Source organism: Condylura cristata, unplaced genomic scaffold (assembly GCF_000260355.1).
Source record: "Condylura cristata isolate star-nosed mole 26May11 unplaced genomic scaffold, ConCri1.0 scaffold00001, whole genome shotgun sequence".
Classification (NCBI taxonomy): Eukaryota; Metazoa; Chordata; class Mammalia; order Eulipotyphla; family Talpidae; genus Condylura; species Condylura cristata.
In genome coordinates, this window is record NW_004567102.1 from 83,567,582 (window position 1) to 83,587,876 (window position 20,295).

The 20,295-nt window shown below is 37.1% G+C and overlaps 1 protein-coding gene across 3 annotated transcripts in view; it reads left to right on the forward strand.

Annotated features, from left to right (window-relative positions):
- The first annotated feature begins 2,589 nt into the window (after positions 1-2,589).
- The window catches only part of SCAF8 (SR-related CTD-associated factor 8), a 129,849-nt gene continuing 112,143 nt past the window's right edge, over positions 2,590-20,295 (forward strand). For all 3 annotated transcript variants that reach the window (XM_012721399.1, XM_012721393.1, XM_012721405.1), the window contains exons 1-5: positions 2,590-2,676; positions 5,235-5,279; positions 12,514-12,675; positions 15,935-16,088; positions 16,899-17,029. In XM_012721399.1, the coding sequence (XP_012576853.1) occupies positions 2,638-2,676; positions 5,235-5,279; positions 12,514-12,675; positions 15,935-16,088; positions 16,899-17,029 (531 nt within the window). In that variant the 5' untranslated portion in view covers positions 2,590-2,637. The remainder of the gene's footprint in view (positions 2,677-5,234; positions 5,280-12,513; positions 12,676-15,934; positions 16,089-16,898; positions 17,030-20,295) is intronic.

The window sequence follows — 20,295 nt, forward strand, 5'->3', positions numbered from 1 at the left end:
GAAAGTGGTACTACTTTGTCACCATAGAAGGACCTGGTGCTTTTTCATTAACTTACTAATGCTAAAACTTCCTGTAGAGTTTACCTTCAAGTTTCAGTGTGAGTGTTGGGTGTATTCTTTGATGTTATGGTTCACTTAATTAGAATGCCTACTAAATAGATGGATTTTAGTTTTAAAAATGGCTAACTTTGTTGAGTGACTAGTTTTTTAAAAAGCTTTATATACAATAGTTGGAAAGAAATATTTTATAAATGAGAAAACTGAGGTTCAGCTTTGTAATAAGGTGGCAATATTGGAATTGAAGTCTTTCTGTGCAGTTTTTGTAATGCCATCTTTATGTATGTATTTATTCATTTTAATTCATTAGCAAGTGTCTACTGAGGATACAGTTGGAGAAAAGAGTAAAAAATCTAAAGAAATAGATAGGCTTTCTGTTCTTAAGCTTTCTCTAGAAGAAGAGGGCACGATTTGGGGAAAGACTCATTTCACTGTAAGCACTGTGGAATGTATCAATGTTAATTTAGCACCTGGTGAACAAACTGGCAGGTACATTGATTTTTCTGAAGCAGACTGAAAGGAATTGAGGCTGCATGTTAAAATTCCCTGTAATTTTGACAGGTAACTTCTTAAAGGAGGTGATGGGATCCTAACCCTGGTCATGCAGTATCAACTGGGAGTTTACAAAGAGAGGAGACATTGTAGTCAGGATTGGTTTCTGCCTACACAGCTCTTGATAGTTAACCTTTTACTAACCTAGATTACATCCTGTGTTTCTTCATGTCAGTAATCATCATCCTTTGTGACAGTCCTTTTAAAAATCCAGTATTAGCCAAATAATTGAGTAAGTAAATATGAAAACATGTGATGAATGTTTCAAAGGTGAATGGTAACAATGAGAGTGTAAAAATGAGAGTGTAAAAAAGTGTATTGATCTGTTGGGAAGACTGGAGCTGTTTTCCTCATTAGAGGATGTTTAAGATGGCTGAGTGTGCATTTTCTAGTGGGGAGGCCCTCGCTGACAATATTGCAAATAGAGGGAACAAGTCCATTTTAAAGCTTAAAGAAGACTCCTTGTGCTTGGAGCAGAGGGCTGGAGCGCAGAGGGTTGGGGGGGGGGAGCACAGTGAGAGCTGAGACTGGAAAGTAGACAGGAGCTAGACCAGGTAGAGCCTTTGCATTTACAGGTTTCCTGTTGATCCCAGATGGTGGGGAGTCATTGCCCCATTTGAGGGTGTAGAAGTAGACCGGGCAGATTAATTTTTGAAAACAGACATGCCACATACATATTAGGTGATCTCCATGTGAAAGACTAAGATCTGTGGTCTTGGTGGCGATTGGAGGAGGAGAATAGACAGATATGGGGAAAACTGGATAAAAATCAGTAGCTTCAATGCGGCATAAGTTACACAGAGACTGGAGCAGAAGCTATAGCAGACCCCTTAGTTATAGATGATTACCCTGAAAATTCTGTTTGAATTGCTTATAAAGTTTGTTCAATGTCTTGGCGGTGTTCTAATGGTTAAAGTGTTAGTTTCCAGCCTTTCAGTTAATACCTAACAGCATTACAGTTCAAAATCTTAGCATTGCTGAGTATAGTACTGGTTTAATCCACTTCACTTAAGCTTATTTACTGTTGCTTAGTTTTGCCACTTTTTAAAATTTTTTCTCTCTAAGCTGAATTATTATCCTTTGCTTCAATGAGGAATTGCAAAAAAAAACAAAATTATTTTGGAGGAGGGAGGAAGTTGTTGCTAAACACTAGATCTCTAAAAATAGTTTTATTGAGATATAATTCCAATGCCATGCAGTTAAAAGGAGAAACACAGTAGTTTTTAAAGTATGGTTGAATATCTATCACCACATCAATTTTTTAATACTTTATCACTCCAAAAGAGAAATGCTGTATTCATTGGTAGTCACTTATTTCTTCCCATCTCCCCCTGCTGTAGACAGTAGCCAATAGATTTGCCATTTCTGGACATGTTTTATCAGTGGAATCATAATATGAGGTCTTTTTATGTGGCTTTCTAAACTTTCATGTAAAGGTTGTGGCAAGTGTAGTAAGTACTTAATTGGTTTTTTATGGCTTGTATTTCATTGAATGGATATAACACATTTTATCCATTCATCAGTTGGAGGATATTTGGGTAGTTTCCATGCTCTTGAATTTTTTATGAACAATGCTGCAATGACTATTTGTGTACAGTTTATATATTCTCAGTTGTCTTAGGTATATACCTGGGAGTGGGATTGTTGGGTTTGTAGGGTAACTATATTTAATTTTTTGAGCAACTGCTGAACTATTTGCCAGAGCAGCTTCTCTATTTTACATACCCACTATTAATGTGTAAGGGTTCCATTTTCCCCATGTTTTTACTGTCTTTTTAATTATAAGCAGTAAGTATAAGGTGATATCTCATGGTTTTGGTTTGTATTGCCCCATGGCTAATCATATTAAACTCAATTTTTAAAAGAAAAGCAGCATCCTTGATTTCCTTGCAAATATAAACATGGAAATGTTCGATAACTTCATGTAATTGATTGGAGACAATTGCTTTTGCTGTATTTAAATTTTGTTTTTCTCTTCAACAGTTGTATTCCCTGAATGACTACAAACCACCCATTTCTAAAGCAAAAATGACCCAAATTACTAAGGCAGCCATCAAAGCTATTAAGGTGAGTAATAAATTTTACTCCACTGTTTTCAGAAGAAAATACTAAAACAGTATTTTGGAGGAAGTATAATTGTTAAGGATTATTTGTTTCCTTTCTCTTTATAGGGTTAATACATGTGTGAGAAATCTATCCCTTATAATTGCTCCCACCTATGGATAAACACTTAACATTTTAACAAACATTCTTCCATAAACTTTGAACCATTCATATTCTCTTATTTCTTAGGCAGGTAAGATTTTAGATATGTTCACATTATAGAGAATCTGTTTTACACTGGTATTTGTCACATTGACTTCAAAGAAGATTGAAATAGGAGTTAGTGAAGGACTTGTAAACAGAAGTTAGTATTCTTTTTTCTTACTGATTCTACTGCGAATTTTAATATGGATCATTAGAGAAAAATAATTGGGCCTCATTGTACACAGGACATTTACACTACATAGGAAAGAAGAGTTAGCAAGCACCTGGTAGTCATTGCCTCGGTGAAAGAACTTTGAATATGTATTGATTCAAGGATACTTTGGAAAATCTAAGGAAAAAGTTGGGCTTCTAGAGAAAAACAAATGTATGAAATTTTGCATAATTTTCTATAGATACCTTTCTTAAGAGTTTTTTATACCTAAAGCTAAAACTAACTCAAGTAGAACTCTTAAAGTTGAGGATTAGTGTCTATTTTTAATTAGACACTAATGTTAGCTTATGGATATTGGTTATATGTTTTCCTACCCAGAACTGAAGCACCGGTTATTTAAGTAAGTTGTCTTCAAATAACAGTGCTAACTATTAGATGTAATGAATTCCTATTTACAGAGAATTGGAATGAGGAGGACATTCTGATACATAGTCGATTAGTTTTCTAATATCCAAAGCTTTGTTTTCACACTTCTTTTCCAGCATTGTAGTTAATATGTACATATTTATATATATGAAATTAAAAAGATAACAAGGGCAATGACTAAGAAACATTTAGCCTAGAGACTTCAAAGAAGTGATTTTCAGGGGTGTTTCTAACCGTAATACACAGGACTTAACTCTCATGCTTGCTTTAGCCACCTTTCTGCATTGACTTTATTTATTTTGATCTTGAGGTTGTACACACATGTATATAATTTCTCTTCTGTGAAAATTAGTAATTGTATTTAACATAACTTTTTTTGAATAGAATACTCTTTTAATTAGAAGGCTCCATATAATGTATTGACATATTTTCTATTTTTCACATACTCTTCTAAGAGAAGTCATTTGCAGTAGACTAAATATAGCTAGATTTTAAGTCCAGATTTATTTTAATTCAGAGTGCAAATTTGATCTTCTACTGTCCTGTTTTTTCTTTCTGTTGTTACTGTTTTAACTTTTCACAAAATTCAGGTGTTGCAAATTATTGTAAAACACAGTCTTTCCTTAGATTGGCAAATTGCTAACTTTGCTACATTTGCTTTTATTTCTATAGTCAAACATTGTATATGGACAGTTTTTCTTCTTTTTGACTGAATCACTTGAAAGTTTGTTTCAGACTTCATAATAGCACTTAATCCCTAAGTACTTGAATTTGAGTTGTCTAAGAATGAAGAGATTTTCCTGTCATATGCAAGCCATTGTATTTGCTAGTTGTTTCTATTGACTTCAGTTATGCCCCACACCCATGTTTTCTTAAGGTCTAGTCTTGTTTGTACTGTCACTCAGCAATTTTTTGTTTTTCATGACATTGATATTTCTGAACAAAAATCAGATCTGCCATTCCGCAGTACTGTATTTTAACCTGAAGTTTTAGCACATATAAAAGTGTAGATTTGAATTGTCTTTTTTAAAAAGAATTATTTATGTATGTATACAAGAGCTGCAGTGTAGGCCAGAGGTGTGGGAAAGGGAGTGAGTGTGAGAAGATTCACCACAGAGTGGGGAGCAGAATAGGTGGATCAACTGAAAAACACTGCTAAGGGGAACAGCAGGGAAACAGGAGAGGTTTGCTGTGCCATGTGGGTCAGTTCTCTGCCCTGGCTGGGGATTGAATTCATGCCACAATGGCTAGCAATAGCTTCATAATGTTGAGACTTAACCCTTGCTCCAGGGAAGCTGCATCTCCTTATCTTCTTATTTGTATTTGCAGTTTTATTTTCCAGGAGGAGCACAGGGAGAGAATGAAGTTGAAAACAACTCTTGCATACATTTGTTTTTATTCACTATGTTTAATTTGCCTTATAAAATGATACAATAGGTAATCTACTTGTTCTTTCATGAAAGTATGAATACACATCTACCAGGGTGCATTTGTGAATGTGAGGTTTCTTGAAGAGTTGATAGAATTCTTCTGCATCTATGTTAAGATAACAGAGATAACAGATACTTGGATATACTAACATGTACCTGCTTCAGTAATTTTGCTAGTTAGCTAGCATAGCTAGTTGCTTATGAAGGTGAGTGACGTGAATGTTTGTCTCAAAAGTTTATGATTAAAATTGTTTTTGTGGACCTTAGAAGACTTACACCTCTTGTGTTTAGCAGGAAAATTCTAATGTAATCAAATAGATTAAATAACTGTGCTTTCTCCCCTCTTTCAGTTCTATAAACATGTGGTACAGAGTGTTGAGAAATTCATTCAGAAAGTAAGTATATAATTTTCCATATACATGCTAAATGTAATATAATTACAGGTTAATACGTGTTTTTGTCTTTTAAATCAAAATACCCAAATTTAATTTGTTTTGTTGAACTGGTAAGAAGTAGCTTTAAGTTAAATGGTTTTGTTATTTTGCATTGCCTTTACAGTAAGGACCAGGTCCTTGATCACATGGTGTCAATATGATTGGCCTTTAATGAAAGGGTAAACTCATTGTTTTTTTGTAGACTTTAAAAAAATTCTCACTTGTCATTTCAATCTAATACCTAGAGAGCAGATTGGGTGTAGATAAAATTTTGCTTTACTAGTTACTTTTCTTCTGCTGATTCACTTTGTCTTATCCACTAGGACATTATACTTATCTTCATGTTATTATATAAACCTGAAGTTCCATTTTCCAAAATGAGCAGAAGATAAAATGAACTAGAGCTGTTTTATGTACTAAAGTGTTGTTTTTGTAACCAGAATCTGAGGTGACTTTTTCTCCGAATGTATCCCAATTAACAAATTTCAAAATGATATTGCAGCCAATTTGTACTGACTGGATTTAGTTTTCCTATTCTGCCTGTGTTCATGTTCCTGGCTGTCGGCAGAACTAGACTGAGGATACATTAAGGATTGAGCAAGGTTGAATTGTGTTTTTTTAAAAGAGTCACTGAGAGAAGGATGCAGCAAGCCTAAGTGAGATCAGTCATGTTACATGCATTCATTCGTTCTGTGCAGTTTAGTCACATGAATTGATTCATATTCTTGCATCGTTAGCTACAGAATTGTGCTTTTATCTCAAGGATCCTTCCTGTGCTTCTTAGGTAGTCATATTAATCTCTTCCTCCCCACTCCTAAGGCCTGGCAATTGCTAATCATTCTGTTTGGCTATAATTTCGCAATTTCGAATGTTACATGAATAGAATCTTAGGGTGGATGGCTGCCTTCGGCTTTTTTTAAGTAAGTGTACTTCTTCTAAGATCCATCCAAAGCGTTGCGTATGTCACATAGGTCACTTTTGTTTCTTAGTAGTATTTGTGGTATGGATGTGCCAGCAGTTTAACCACGCATTCAGCCATGAAACCCTTTTGGGCTGTTTCCTCTTTTTTTTGACTTACGAATGAAACTGGTAGGAATGTTTGTGTATATGGTTTTTATTTTAGCTATTCTAAAAAACTGTAGTGATAGCTCATTGTGGTTTTATTTTCACTTCCCTAATAGCTAGCCATATTTTTACTGCTGTCTTTAGTGAAGTGTCTTTTCATGTCCCTTTTCTTAACTGAATGGTTTTTTTTTAATCCATTGAGTTTTGAGAGTTTTTTAATTCATATAGTTAATTGTGAGTTCTTTGTCAGATAAATGATTTCCACATTATTTCCCCCATCCAGTAGCTTGTTATTCCATTCTCTTAACATAAGGCTTGCAAAGCAAAGATTTCTCGATTTGGTGAGGTTCCAGTTTGTATGTATTTTCCTTAATGTCAAGGACAACTTTTTCTCCTCTGTCTTTGGGGGTAGGAGGGGCAAGCAAACAGAGTGCATGTGGAGCAGCAGCAGCTGTAGGGAGCTTGAAGCTCAGAGCTCCACCTGCTTTGTTCTCTGCTCCATGGCCAGCAGAGCACTTGCACTGGTGTGTTGTATCCATGAAAAACATTTTTTGAAACTACTGGATTGTTTATAATAAGAGAGAATCTTTTTAAAAACTTAGGAGAAACTTCACTTGTCATTTATGTTATATAGTTAAGTGAAATATCGAGAAAGTTGGATGTTTTATTTAATGATGGTAGGTGTGTGATCTTGTAACCACCCACCTCTGGAATGATGCAGCTATTCAGGTTCTGTGTACTTACCTTCACCCACCATGCATGAATAGTGCAAGGAAGGGAGAAGTGTTGCAGATTGATAAGCTGTGAAAGCTTTATAGAGTGGTGGTGATGACAGTGAAATATGATGGTGTTGATAAATGAATGGTGGCGATAAATGGAAAATAAAGGTGATGGCTTGTAGGGTGGGACTCCTGCGTGAAGAATACTCTGACTCTGCTCTGGCCTTTGGTGTTCTAATTAATTTTGCCCAAAATCAGTCATGTGTTGACTGTGTTCTATCTTTATGAAGCAGCCACCAAGATCAAAGATGTGGACAGGTATTAGGAAATCTCTTACATGAAAGTTTAGGTATATTTGGACAGACTCATACTAGCTGTATTTGCATCATAAATGATTTGATCATAAAGACAATTAAAAAGAAGATTATTTATACATACAAAAACTGGAGTACAGGCCAGAGGTATGAGGATTAGAGGATTCACCAGAGATAGAGTGGGGTGTAGAACAAGCAAATTGAGGGAAATACACTGCTGAGGGGAGCAGCTGGTGGGTCAGGAGAGATCTGCCACACCCTGTGGGTCACTCCCTGACCAGGGATTGAACTCATGCTGCAGTGGCTGTGCTGTATTTTATCCTGCTGCACCACCAGGGAGGGCCCTTAATGACAAATTTTATCTGGACTGGGATACCTCATCAGTTGCTTATCTTCCTGTTGTTTATTTACTAGTTTAAAATCCTCAGCTCTGTACACAAATACCTAGAACATTGTCAGCCCCTTTTGTCCATATGAACCTTGTATTAACAAACAGATCTGTCCACTGGGTTCTGTCACTCAGAACTTTGGGGCTGTCAGAAATGTCATGACTTTTCCGACAGCCCAGTAATTACAACTATTTACATTCTGGATATTCTGTTTTTTTTTTGTTGTTGTTGTTGTTGTTGTTTGTTTGTTTTTTTAGATTTATTTATTCATACAGAACTGGGGTACAGGCCAGAGATGCAAAGGTTAGTAAGAGGATTCACCAGGGACAGAGTGGGGAGCAGAACAGGCAGATCGACGAAGTACACTGCTGAGGGGAGCAGCGGGCGGGTCAGGAGAGGTCTGCCTGGCCATGTGGATCTCCTCCGGGGCAGGCGTGGATCGAACTCATGTGGAAGTGGCTTAAGCTTCTTAGTGCAGTGCTTTAACCTGCTGCACCATCAGGGAGGGCCTGGATATTCTGTTTTAATCAAATGCATTGCATGGCACTGTGGCTTAGGTAACCATATGGTCAGCAAAAAATTAACTTTCAAAGCTCTAAAAATGTCCTACACATGAACTAATGACTGTCTTGATTTTGGCTATGATTACCTTCTAATTTTCTCTTGAAATTTTATATCTGTGACAGCATGGAATGTAGTTTACTTTTAAGCCATTTTCATGTGGTAAACATTTACTCAGTGAATAATTAATGAGAAAAACTAGCTGGCACGTAGGTGAAAGTTTTGGTTTTCCAAAATTATGTACATTGTAGTGTTTTGTTTTTTTTCTCAAGAATCCAAACGGCCACCTTTAAAGTTAGTGCATTATTTTGCCTGTTTTCCCAAGGAAGGTTGGAATCCATTTGGAAGACTTGTTTCATAGATAATCTTCTGAGGTCCTGTTTCAACACACACTCTTTCATATAGATTATGGTATTCTTTAACATATTCTATAAAGGCTGTGGACGTTGCTAATGGGTATCCCAGCCCTACTGCGTGGGTAGAGGGCTACGCAGAAATCTTGGTGCATACAGGCAGGCAGTTGGGAAAGAATGGACTTTCAGATCCGTGCTCTTCCTTTGGTTCTTTTTCTTTTTTAAAGACTGATTTGTGTTTACAAAACTGGGGCCCAGGCTAGAAGTGTGGTGGGTGAGAGGCTTCACCAGAGACAGCGGGGAGCAGAACAGGCAGATCAACGAAGGACACTGCTGAGGGGAGCAGCGGGCGGGTCAGGAGAGGTCTGCCGGGTCAGGAGAGGTCTGCCGGGTCAGGAGAGGTCTGCCGGGCCATGTGGGTCAGCTCCACGGTCAGGGGTCAAACTCATGCTTCAGTGGCTTTCTGAGTGCTTCAAAATGCGGTGCTTTCACCCGTTGCGCCACCAGGGAGAGCCCTTCCTTTAGCTCTTTTACTAGAATTCCTCTGCCCTGGGACATGACAGAAATTCTCTGTCCTACACTCGTTTGCACTTGAAATACATCTTGAGCTTTTCATTTATTGTTAATCCTTAAAAGAGGAACCAGTGTTTTAAGAAGTCTTAAGTTAGTATAATTTTTTTAAATTGTGAAATATATGTATGCATTATAGAAAAGTGAGTGACATGTGTATATAGTAAGTTTATAGGAATTCACAGCCCAAGAAACAACTTTGAGGCCCCGTGTTGCTTTTTGGACACATCCCTCCTGCTGTCTGACTTCACGTTAGCCCTTTTTGCTCCTTGTTTGGAACTTCTGTACTCCTTCCTATTGAGATCTGTGCTTAAATTTCTGCTCCAAGGAACCGTGATTTTTCTGTATATGCCTGTAGGTCTCTCCAGTTTTGGAAGGAGGTTACCCTGTCACCTTATTTTTATTTGTTAGATGAGGTGACAACTTCTAGCTTTTTACATGCTGGAAAGAAAACCTGAAATCCTTTGTTGCACCTTTTGTAAAGTATTATTAGGTGTCAATAAATTCTGGGACATAGGTGGTATTTGTTCTCTGCGTAGTGAAACTGCCTTTCAGGATGTTATCCTTGACTCTATGAATTCTCAAAATGCAGTATGTCATAGTCACTATCTTACATGCAGGGTGAACATCTAAGGAAATATAAAATATATGTCATCTATGACTTTTTAAAATTTATTAAACTAAATTTTACAGTTGAAAAATCTGACTCACTATGGTATTGCGACAACCCAAAAAACTTTAGACTGAAAAGCAAGGAAACTATTTTAAGGTGTGTTATCCCTATATGCTACTAATTGCCTCTCAACCCCCCATATTTCTTTGTAATGCAAGAAAATTGGAAATTTTGAGTTGAAAATGGTGTAACTGCAAATTTAACATGACATAATTTTGTGGAATTTAAAAAAATTACTAAATTACTAAATTGCAGTGGGTTAAAGTGCAGAACTAAGATGCTAACGCCACTTCAGCATGAGTTCAATCCCCGCCCCAGAGGTGACTCACAGGGCACAGCAGACTTCTCTTGACCCACCCGCTGCTCCCCTCAGCAGTGTTACTCCGTCAGTTGGCCTGTTCTGCTCCCCACTCTGTCTCTGGTGAATCCTCTCACTGCACCTGCACTTCTCGCCTGTACCCCAGTTCTGTATGCACAAATAAATAAATCTTTTAAAAAATTACTAAAATGAAAAAAAGACTTCATGCTAGTGGAGTCTTCGGTAGTCTTAAATTTTCAGTGACCATAGTACTTTAAGAGGACATTGAAACACCATTTTTAGATTCTGTTGTCTTAATTCTTCTTCAAGGTTTCTACAAGTTGTTGGTTTTGCTGAGATACCAAATATTAAATTATTAACACTGTCAAACAAGAGTGTTTTTGCTGTTATGTGTAGCATAAATGACTACTCTGCATTCTACCCCACAACATCTTAATGTTATCTTAGTATGGCTGATCATATTAGAAAAAGAAAAATTTCTTTCACCTGGACTTTATAGCTTGCACTAAAATTACTGAAGTATTTTTGAGGCTCTGGTATCTTCACTTTGGGCAGAAAGGCCATCTATACTGTTGGGAAGGCCATTTATACTGTTGTGAACTTGAGATTCCTCTGTGTTGTAAGTTTGTAACAGTTTTTGTTAACAATCAAAGAGCAAACTTACTTTTTAAAAAAACTGTGCATTCATTACTTGCATTAATTACCACTTCATACTAATTTTTAAAGCTCTTACCAACAACATAGATTCTGTTCTACACTTAGTTGTAAGACAATCATTTATATAAAATAACACATTATATATTAGGTTATTTTCTGTCTTTGGGAAAAACAAATTGCCATCATGTCAGTTAATAGTCACTTATGTATGCTTGTAGCATTGGAGAAAATCATTTTTAACAAAGTGATTTCCTGCTTATAACTACCATTTAAAAGCTTTCTGTTCTTCACTGAGGTGTATTTGTAATAATATGTAATAGTATCACACAGTAAGATGCAATATTCGTACTATTTGTATTATGCATTTGCCTGGTGGATATTTGTTGAATGGTAATAAAAGGAAAGCAACCTTGGACAGGTACATGAGCTAAGCTATGTATAAGCATGCTGTATTATTTTTGGAGCATAAAGAAAACTAATTCAGACTTTCAGAAGTAACAGCTTTCATCAGAGTAGACACTTTTGAACATTTCAGTAGGATAAACATAAAACTTTAATGTTCAAACACTCATATTAATTCCTTTTATGAAACACTTCAAACATATAACAGCCAGGATCTTGCATTAGAAAGTTATGAATTGGTGCTAAAAATTTGTTTTCTTGATTTAGGATGTTAAGAAGGGTCTTTAAGAGGACTTGTAGGAACTGAGAACGCATTAAGCCTTTTTGTAGAATGAAATTATTTGCTCTGGTGAGAATCCTATTTAGAAATGTGTGTGATGTTGAGGTATATTGAGGTAATCAAGTAATCAGGTTTCCGAGAAAAGCCATTCAAGAATGCAGTATTTCTTTCATTCCGTATGTGATAGTCAGCACATCACATGAAAGGTTTACCTAATAATACCCAAAAGTTGTTTCTCCCTGGGTGTCCATGATTCCATTTTGAGCAGTGTTTGGGAAGTAGGTTTTCTTGGATTTCTGGATATGGAGTAATAGTAAGCAATTTAGCGTTCACGTAACTACACAAGACTTACAAAAACGTGTGGCCAGAAAGTAGGAGACTTGAGTTCCTCACACTGGGTGAGGGATTAAAAAGATTGATAAACTGATAAATTATCATAGTCTGGGTTTATAAGAGTCTTAATTGTAGTGTTTTATCTTTATAAGTGTGGTACTTGATTTTGTTAAGTGATAAAAGCTGTCGGTGTAGTTGTTACAATCTGCTCTTTGGTGTTTGTTTCTGCCTTGCTACAGAGACTTCTTGCTGTTTCAGATTGTCCCTGCTTTTTTCTGGAGCTCCTCTTTTCTGAGCCAGTACATTGCTTTTCAAATTATAACAGTGCCTCATACACCTGATTTGTTGTTGGTGCTGTACAAGCCAGTTATGCAGTACTTTTGGGGGAAGTTGGAAAGCAGTAGAACTTAGTAGCCAAGATGTGGGTTGGTTAGTGCCTTAATACTTATCACCTCAACAGGAGCAGTGTTTTTGTATTTGTATGTGATTTATGATAAATTTTGTTTATCAAGAACTTTTCCTTCTCGTTTTCTTCCTACCCTCCTCCTCTTTTTCATCAGTGTAAACCAGAATACAAGGTACCTGGACTTTATGTTATTGACTCCATTGTACGACAATCTCGACATCAGTTTGGTCAAGAAAAGGATGTTTTTGCACCTAGATTTAGTAATAACATCATTAGCACTTTCCAGAATTTATATCGTTGTCCTGGGGATGACAAGGTATGTTACTGGTTTTTTTTTTCTTAAATCAATATATTACCGTTTTGATTTTAATGACACGCTTTAGATTTTACTTTATAATTTATGTTGCAGCTTACGTTGTTATTTGATAATTCAGTATTTAGTTACTATATTATCCCTGTTCCATTTTGATCCTTAAGCAGAATAAAATCTTCAACAGTAAAAAAAAAAATACACTTCCTTCTTAGGCTATTTTGAACTTAGTGAAGCAGTCGATGTTAACTCGATGTTAATAGGATTTTAACATTATAGAAGCTTATTTATTTACATACACAGCCAATTCTGACTTTTAGTTACTTGTATTGAGCTTGCATTTACCTGTTTGTGAAACTGAATTTGTCAAGGAATTAATAGAAGACTCCTAACTGCATATCTGATTTCTTTTGTCATGGTCGAGTTTTATTAAGTGGTAGAAACCACACTGCTAGGACTGTTAGATCTGAATCCCGTGCTGGAAAAAAATCTTAGACACTAGGGAGCGTAAGTGGGAGTTGTCTATCCTTAATGTGTTCTGAGTCATGTGGTTACTTCTTTTGGATGCTGAAAACCACATTTAGATGTGCTTTTCTGGCAGGGGTATTTGCAACTTTATATAGGAAAAGAAGAAATGTAGAATAGTGGTTGCTTTAAAAAATACAAACCTTGAAATATCACAAGACTTTACCTAAGGTAAAATACAAGATTAGGTAGTTTTATTAAAAAAATTATTATTATATTAGTTTATTTTTACATATTTTTGTGCATTTTCCCATCTCAATTGCAATCCCTTTGGGTTTCCCATCACCAAATCACCCACGTGCCATCACCATAGTCCAGTTAGGTACTTTTATTTTTAATAACTATTTTAAAGACTGGAAGCAGAGAAAAAGCTTTGTTATAATGGATAACTATGGGGATAAATTGATCACTAAATTTTTTGTAAATTATTTTTGGATACATTTCTTGAGCCAAAGTATGTGTTTATGTGTGTGGACATGAATGTGTGGACATACATTGGTTTGACCATAGGACATGGCCCAGGGAGGCAGGTCCACACTGCCGGCCGGTCTACACTGTGGGCCTCACAGCACGCATCCGCCGCCAGGGCACGTGTGTTCTTTTATCAGAATTGCCTTGGTACTTTGATAATTCTATGCAGGCTAAAGCAATGCTTCTAATTTTAAGTTACTATCAGAATTGATTTCTGAAATAGTGACCTCTAAGAGTCATTCCAAAATGATTTCAAATTTTATGAAAGTATTTTTCTAAAGTAGTTAAATCACTAGTTTGGGTTTGGATTTCTGTGAGTTAGAATGAACAAACCAGTCTTGAATTTGTGTGTAGTTCATAATAATAGCTCACATCAATAACAATTTAGGGTGTAGTGTCTTCTCCCCACAACCATAGTAAGAAAGCTAACACTGTAATCTCTCTCAGTGGTAAATGAGGCATTATTTGCTTATATGTATAGAGATATGCATAGAGATATGTATAGCACCTATGTAGATAGGTGCTTGCTAAATGCTGGCAATTTTGAAGCATTTGATGAGAGTCTTAGAAAACAGAAGGTTTTTACATAAAGAAGAAATACAGGGGTCTCCCCAGGGTGCAGGGTTACTCTACATGCTCTCCTCACTGCTGCCTGTGTTCAGTACCCTGACAGGGAGCCAACCCACATGTGCCTGTCGCTCCCCTCAGCAGTGGGTTTCAGTAGATCCACCTGCTCCCCCACTCTGGTAAATCCCCCCTCACCCTTACTGTGCTCCATTTCCTATATGCATAAATAAATAAATACAAGATACCACCTAACTTCCCAAATCTTAGAAAGGAGAAATAGTCAAGGTTGAAGGTTGTTCTTTGTATAACTTTCTTATGCTTTTCTTGGAATGTAAAATTTTCTGTGTGACTTGGATGTGGTTTCAAATCACTCTCCCTCCCTGCCTCTTGTCATTTAAATCATTTTTCTAATGGAATGAGTAGCATTACAATAGTGCTGTTTACATAAATGTGCTGAACAGATGGATGTTGAATGATTCTGTTTTTGCCTGCCAGCACTTTAGGGTACCCTCTGAATAGGGTGGGGGGCAGGAGGGGTAATGTGGAGAACTAGTTGAGAACAGTATGTCAGTGTGATGCTGCACTTACTGAAAGGGCTTGTCAGAAGAGGGTGACTAGTAGTTCAGGAATGTCAAGTTCCCCTACCTACTGAGCTTTGTTTTGCTTATTATTTACAGAATGGTAAAGGACTCAGATTGTTGTAAGAGGTGAAATGATGTGGTGCATTATTGATTTAGAGCATGTTCTGAAAGTCAGACAAAATAATGCATTTACTACATTGACACTACAGAAGGAAAAGTGACTGGAGAGTGAAAACATGGATAGAATTTTGATTCTATCCATACTCAAGTCTGTTCATTTCTCACTTCAAGTATCAATTAGAGGAGCCTCCCTGCTGGTGCAAGGGGTTAAATCTCCACACTATGAAGCAATGGGCAGCCACTGCCAAGGAGTTTGATCCCTGATCCCAGGCCAGGGAGTGACCCACACTGCTCAGCAGACCTCTCCTGTCTCACCCGCTGCTCCCCTCAGTGTATTCAGTCAATCTGCCCTTCTGCTCCCCACTCTGTCTCTAGTGAACCCTCTCATTTCCTGCCCCCACCCTCTGTACCTCTGACATATCTCCCCCACCTCTGGCCTTGTATGTATAAATAAACCTTTTTAAAAAGGATAAAGTATCAGTAAGAAATTAGCATTAATGGCAGGATGATTAGAATAAAAGTAAATTTGGTTAAATTTTCACAGGAGAGATCCCCTCTCCTGGTTGTCATAATTTAAAAAGAAATTTTGAGAAGCTCACATAAGGAATTTGTGTTGTAGTTACTTTTTGATTAAAATATACAATCAACAATATCTTTAGAGCTGGACTGACTCTACCTCAGAATCCTCTCCTGCCAGCTAGCTGTAGCCATGGGTCTCATCAGACTTTGCATAGAAACAAGAGTTCACAAAAAAAATTTCACCCAGTTACTATTTCTGAGTGGCTTCTGCAGAAAGTAGTTTTCCTTCACCTTGTGTGTCTGTCGAAGTGGGTGCTTTTTAATGAGTGAAGGCATCTGCACAGTGAGGTAGCATAGTACATGATGTGCACTATGAACCATTTCATGCCGCCTTCCCATCTGCTGCTCAAAGAGCCTCTGAATTAAGGTCTTGAAAGCAAAAATGCAAAAAATGAAAACGTCATTTTTCCTTCTTCCTCTAGAGTAAAATAGTGAGAGTATTAAATTTATGGCAGAAGAACAATGTCTTTAAGAGTGAAATCATTCAGCCTCTCCTGGACATGGCTGCAGGGATTCCGCCTCCGGTTGTCACACCTGTGCTGGCTAGTGCGACCGCGGCTCTGAGCAACACCCCAGGTATGCTGCTTGGCAGAACGCTGTGAGGTTCTGCTCCTGCTTCCGGGTGGCCATTTATAGTAATGGGGGTGGTACAGGAGAACTGGTCTCACAATAGGTAATGCAAGAAAGTGTAATTGGAAGAAAAAATAAACTCAAATTATTTAAAAGTAGAAAACTGTTTAAATCCCTAGGAACAGATGCAATGAACATTGGGAAACTGGTGTGTCATTTAATTTTTTTCTTATTGGAGCTATCTGTAATATTTTACACGTGCATGTAAATCAACTTGATATTCACAGTAGGCTATGAAATTTATTAACAGTGTATCCTAAAATGAGTTAATGGAGCAAAGAATAGTAGTAATCTCAAAGTCATATTTTTGAGGTATTTAAATTGTTTTACTATATTTACAAGAATTGCATTTGTTAATATTTTGGTAAATAGTGTCTTACATGTATCTGAAGAATACACTGAACAACAGTTTTATACATGCTATTTTGTAATATTTTCACTAAAGATTATATTTTTGGTATTTCCTATGTCATTTAGTTTTCTTCCATGGTTGAGATTTTAAATAACTGATAGTATTGCAGGTGCCATTAAACTGACAGCTTAGTTAGCTGAGGACAATTATGGAGAAATCTTTTCAATTTTTTCCTTTTTTTAAAGCCTACCTAACTTAGTAATGAGCTTTTCAATATGAAGACAATAAAATAACATTTATGCAATACAATAAAACATTTATTGATTTATGATTTATAAATATGACAGCAGGTTTACTTTCTAACTTCTTTTTTATTGGGGTGGGCATGGTATCTTTTTCAAAAGGAACTCCTGTGACACCTGTTACTCCAGCCAATGTGGTTCAAGGTTTACCTGATCCATGGGTATCACAGATAACAAATGCAGATACACTTGCAGCTGTGGCTCAGATCTTACAGAGTCCACAAGGCCAACAGGTGAGCAACCTTTTTGTTATGTAGGCAGTGATTGATGATTCATTATTTCCTGCAGAGTTCTTTCATGATGTTTCACCTAGAAAGCATGTGCTTTTTTATTCATATTTCTTAAAAGAGGGATTTCGTTATGGATGGTGTTCTTTCATTTGCTTTCTTCATTTAGCAAAGCATCACGAGCACTTACATGTTACTAAAGATGTTTGTGTCAAACAATAGGTGCCATTATTACTCTAGTAAGGAGGCTGGGAGGTGTCTGTGTTGAAGAAAGACAGTAAAAAAGAACCAAAAATATTAGTCCCTTTGGTACAAACATGACTGGAGGTTAATTTAGAGTGACTGATTTGGAGAAAGCCAAGAGAGGGTACCTTGTCTCTAGACTTGGCTTGGCTGGAAGGAGTCATGGCAGGATATGAGCACAGGGATGAGTTTTATTTTAGATGGAAGTCCTGAGGTGTGGGAAGCAGCATGGTGTGTTGTAGAAATGCAGGGACAGCCTTGGTGACCAGCATGTTGGGAATAGAGGGCAATCACACTGCATGTGTGAATTAATTCTAGGGGTAGGAAAGATTGATGTGTTTAAGAATATTGAGTTATTCCACTAATAATCACATGCATTTTTCATATTCAAGTCCTTTTACTACTTTTAGTTAGGTTTTGTAGCTTATTAATGTAGGTCATTCACTTTTCTTTGATTTATTTCTCAGAATGAGTTTGACTTTTTGGTAACCAGTCTCAGTCCAGCACTCAATTTCCAGTGTATTTGCTTTCATTTTTAAGTTAAAACATCATTTGCAACTAATCATAACAATAAAGTTCTTATTAATATTGAACTTTTAGCATGCATATTTTTCTTACTGCACTGTTTCAGAATGAGATTTTCTTTTATTATTTTTAAAGGATTTCTTTATTTATGCTTACAGAACTGGAGTGCAGGCCGGGGAGGGGGGTTGGTTTGAGAGGATTCACCAGCGACACAGCGGGGAGCAGAACAGGCAGATTAGTAAAGAACATTGCTGAAGGGAGCAGCAGGCAGGTCAGGAGAGGTCTGCTCCATGTGGTCACCTCCAAGCCAGGCGGGATCAAACTCATGTGGAAGTGGCTTTAGCTTCTTAGTGCTGGGCTTTTTAAATGCTGTGCCACCAGGGAGGGCCCCACTTCTTTTTTTTTTTTTTTTTAAAGCCTCAGTAGAATTGGGTCTTTAGTGTTGATTTTGTCTTGATATGTATTCTTTATTGTGGAAATTTTCTGCTTCTCTTAGATGATGACATTTTTAAAACTTTATCAATGGAGGTAGTAGTTTGGGCTTTGTTAGTTAACAGATCTGATGAGAACTCTGTTACTAGAATTAGCATTACTAGTATTGCAATTCTACACACCCAAATACAAGCTATGACATTTCTTTGCATTTAACATTTTAAAATTTTTATTTTCTTTAAAATGTAAGCTCTTTTGCAGTTATTTTAACTATTTTGAAGTGACATATGGTTTCCTAATTTTTTATCATTTGTTCTTAATTTTAGAATCAGGACTACTTAGTCCTTCAGCAGACCTAGCCTCAAGCATTACTCTTTCTGCATTCTGTGCAGAGCTCATGGCTGCTTCCTGCCCCACGAGGCTTGCATGTGCTCACTTAGAAAGCTGCTGGGCCTTGGTGTGTTGGGAGATGGTTTTTATACTTTTTCAGTTTCTTCTTTGGTTTACTTATTCTGTCTTAAGATTTCATTAATAACTATCAAGCCATCTATTCTATTAGTATTTCATAGTTTTTTTATAAGCTTACTAATTTTGGTGCACATTGATGATTATGTGTTATACTTTTCGTGCTTTTTTATTTTTAAAAAATTTGTGCATAAAAGAACTGGGGTGCAGGCCAGAGGTGCTGGGTGGGAGGTGGGGTGAGCAGATTCACCAGAGACAGAGTAGGGAGCAGGCAGATATTCTGAAATAAACTGCTGAGGGGTGCAGCAGGTGAGATAGGAGAGGTCTGCTGTGCCATGTGGGTCACCTCCCTGTCCTGGGATAGAACTCAGATGAAAGTTGTGCTAGTGGCTGGCCTTAGCTTGACAGAGCTGTGTTTTTAACCCCTGTGTCACCGGGGAGGCAGGCCCCTTTTCTGCTTTTTAAATTTGTGTTACTGGAGATTTGTTTTGTTTTTAAATTCCATTACCACCGTAGTTTACCTTCATTTTTGGACTGCTTGAAGTAGCATTTGTTCTTTTTGTATCTTCCCTTTTTGATCCATTGTTTTGTTCTTCTACAAGAGTGATTTAAAGATTTTTAAAAATGGTCTTGGGTATCTTAACCTTATACTCAGGAGCGTGCAGTGGATTGCAAAGGGTGAAACCCACCTTGCTGTTTTGTCATTTTAAACTATTTTCATGGTAACCTGTTAACCTTTTTCCAGCATATTCAGCTTCTCTGAGGTGATAGTGTTTTTAGCATTTCATCAGTTCATGAATTTCTCTGAATTAGTGTGAAGACCCTCCTTGTTCATATTAGTTCCCTTTTATTGCTTCCTTCTCTGATTGTCTTAGGTCTCAATCCCCTTTCACCATTCTCATCAGATCATACTTTGTTTTTTTATTTATTTATTTATTTTTAAATTTTTTAAAATTTTTTTATTATTATTTTTTAAAGATTTATTTATTTGTACATACAGAACCGGGGTACAGGCTAGAGGCTCAGGGGCGGTGAGAGGCTTCACCACAGACAGAGCGGGGAGCAGAACAGGCAGATCAACGAAGCACACTGCTGAGGGGAGCAGCGGGTGGGTCAGGAGAGGTCTGCCACATCATGTGGTCACCTCCGGGGCAGGCGGGAATCGATCTCATGCGGAAGTGGCTTAAGCTTCTTAGTGCTGTGCTTTAACCCGCTGCGCCACCAGGGAGGGCCCCATACTTTGTTTTTTAAAACATTTTTTTTTTTAATTCATGTATACAAGAACTGGGTAAAGCTTAGATGCCAGTCAGTCTTGGAGAGCAGAACAGGCAGATCTCATGAAATTACTGTTTAAGGGAGCAGAAGGCAAGGCAGGAGAGGTCTGCTGTGCCCTGTGGGTCACTCCCTGGCCGGGATATAACGCTGCAGTGGCTGTGGACAGCTTCATAGTGCTGAGACTTAACCCCTTGCACTGCCAGGGAGGCCCAAGCTATTTTTTTATTAATAGAAAACCAAGGAAACAAAAGAGAAATATTTTTCTGACTTATGAAAACCTAAATTAATAGACAGTGTAAAATTAAATATACAAATGTAATCTAAATTAAATT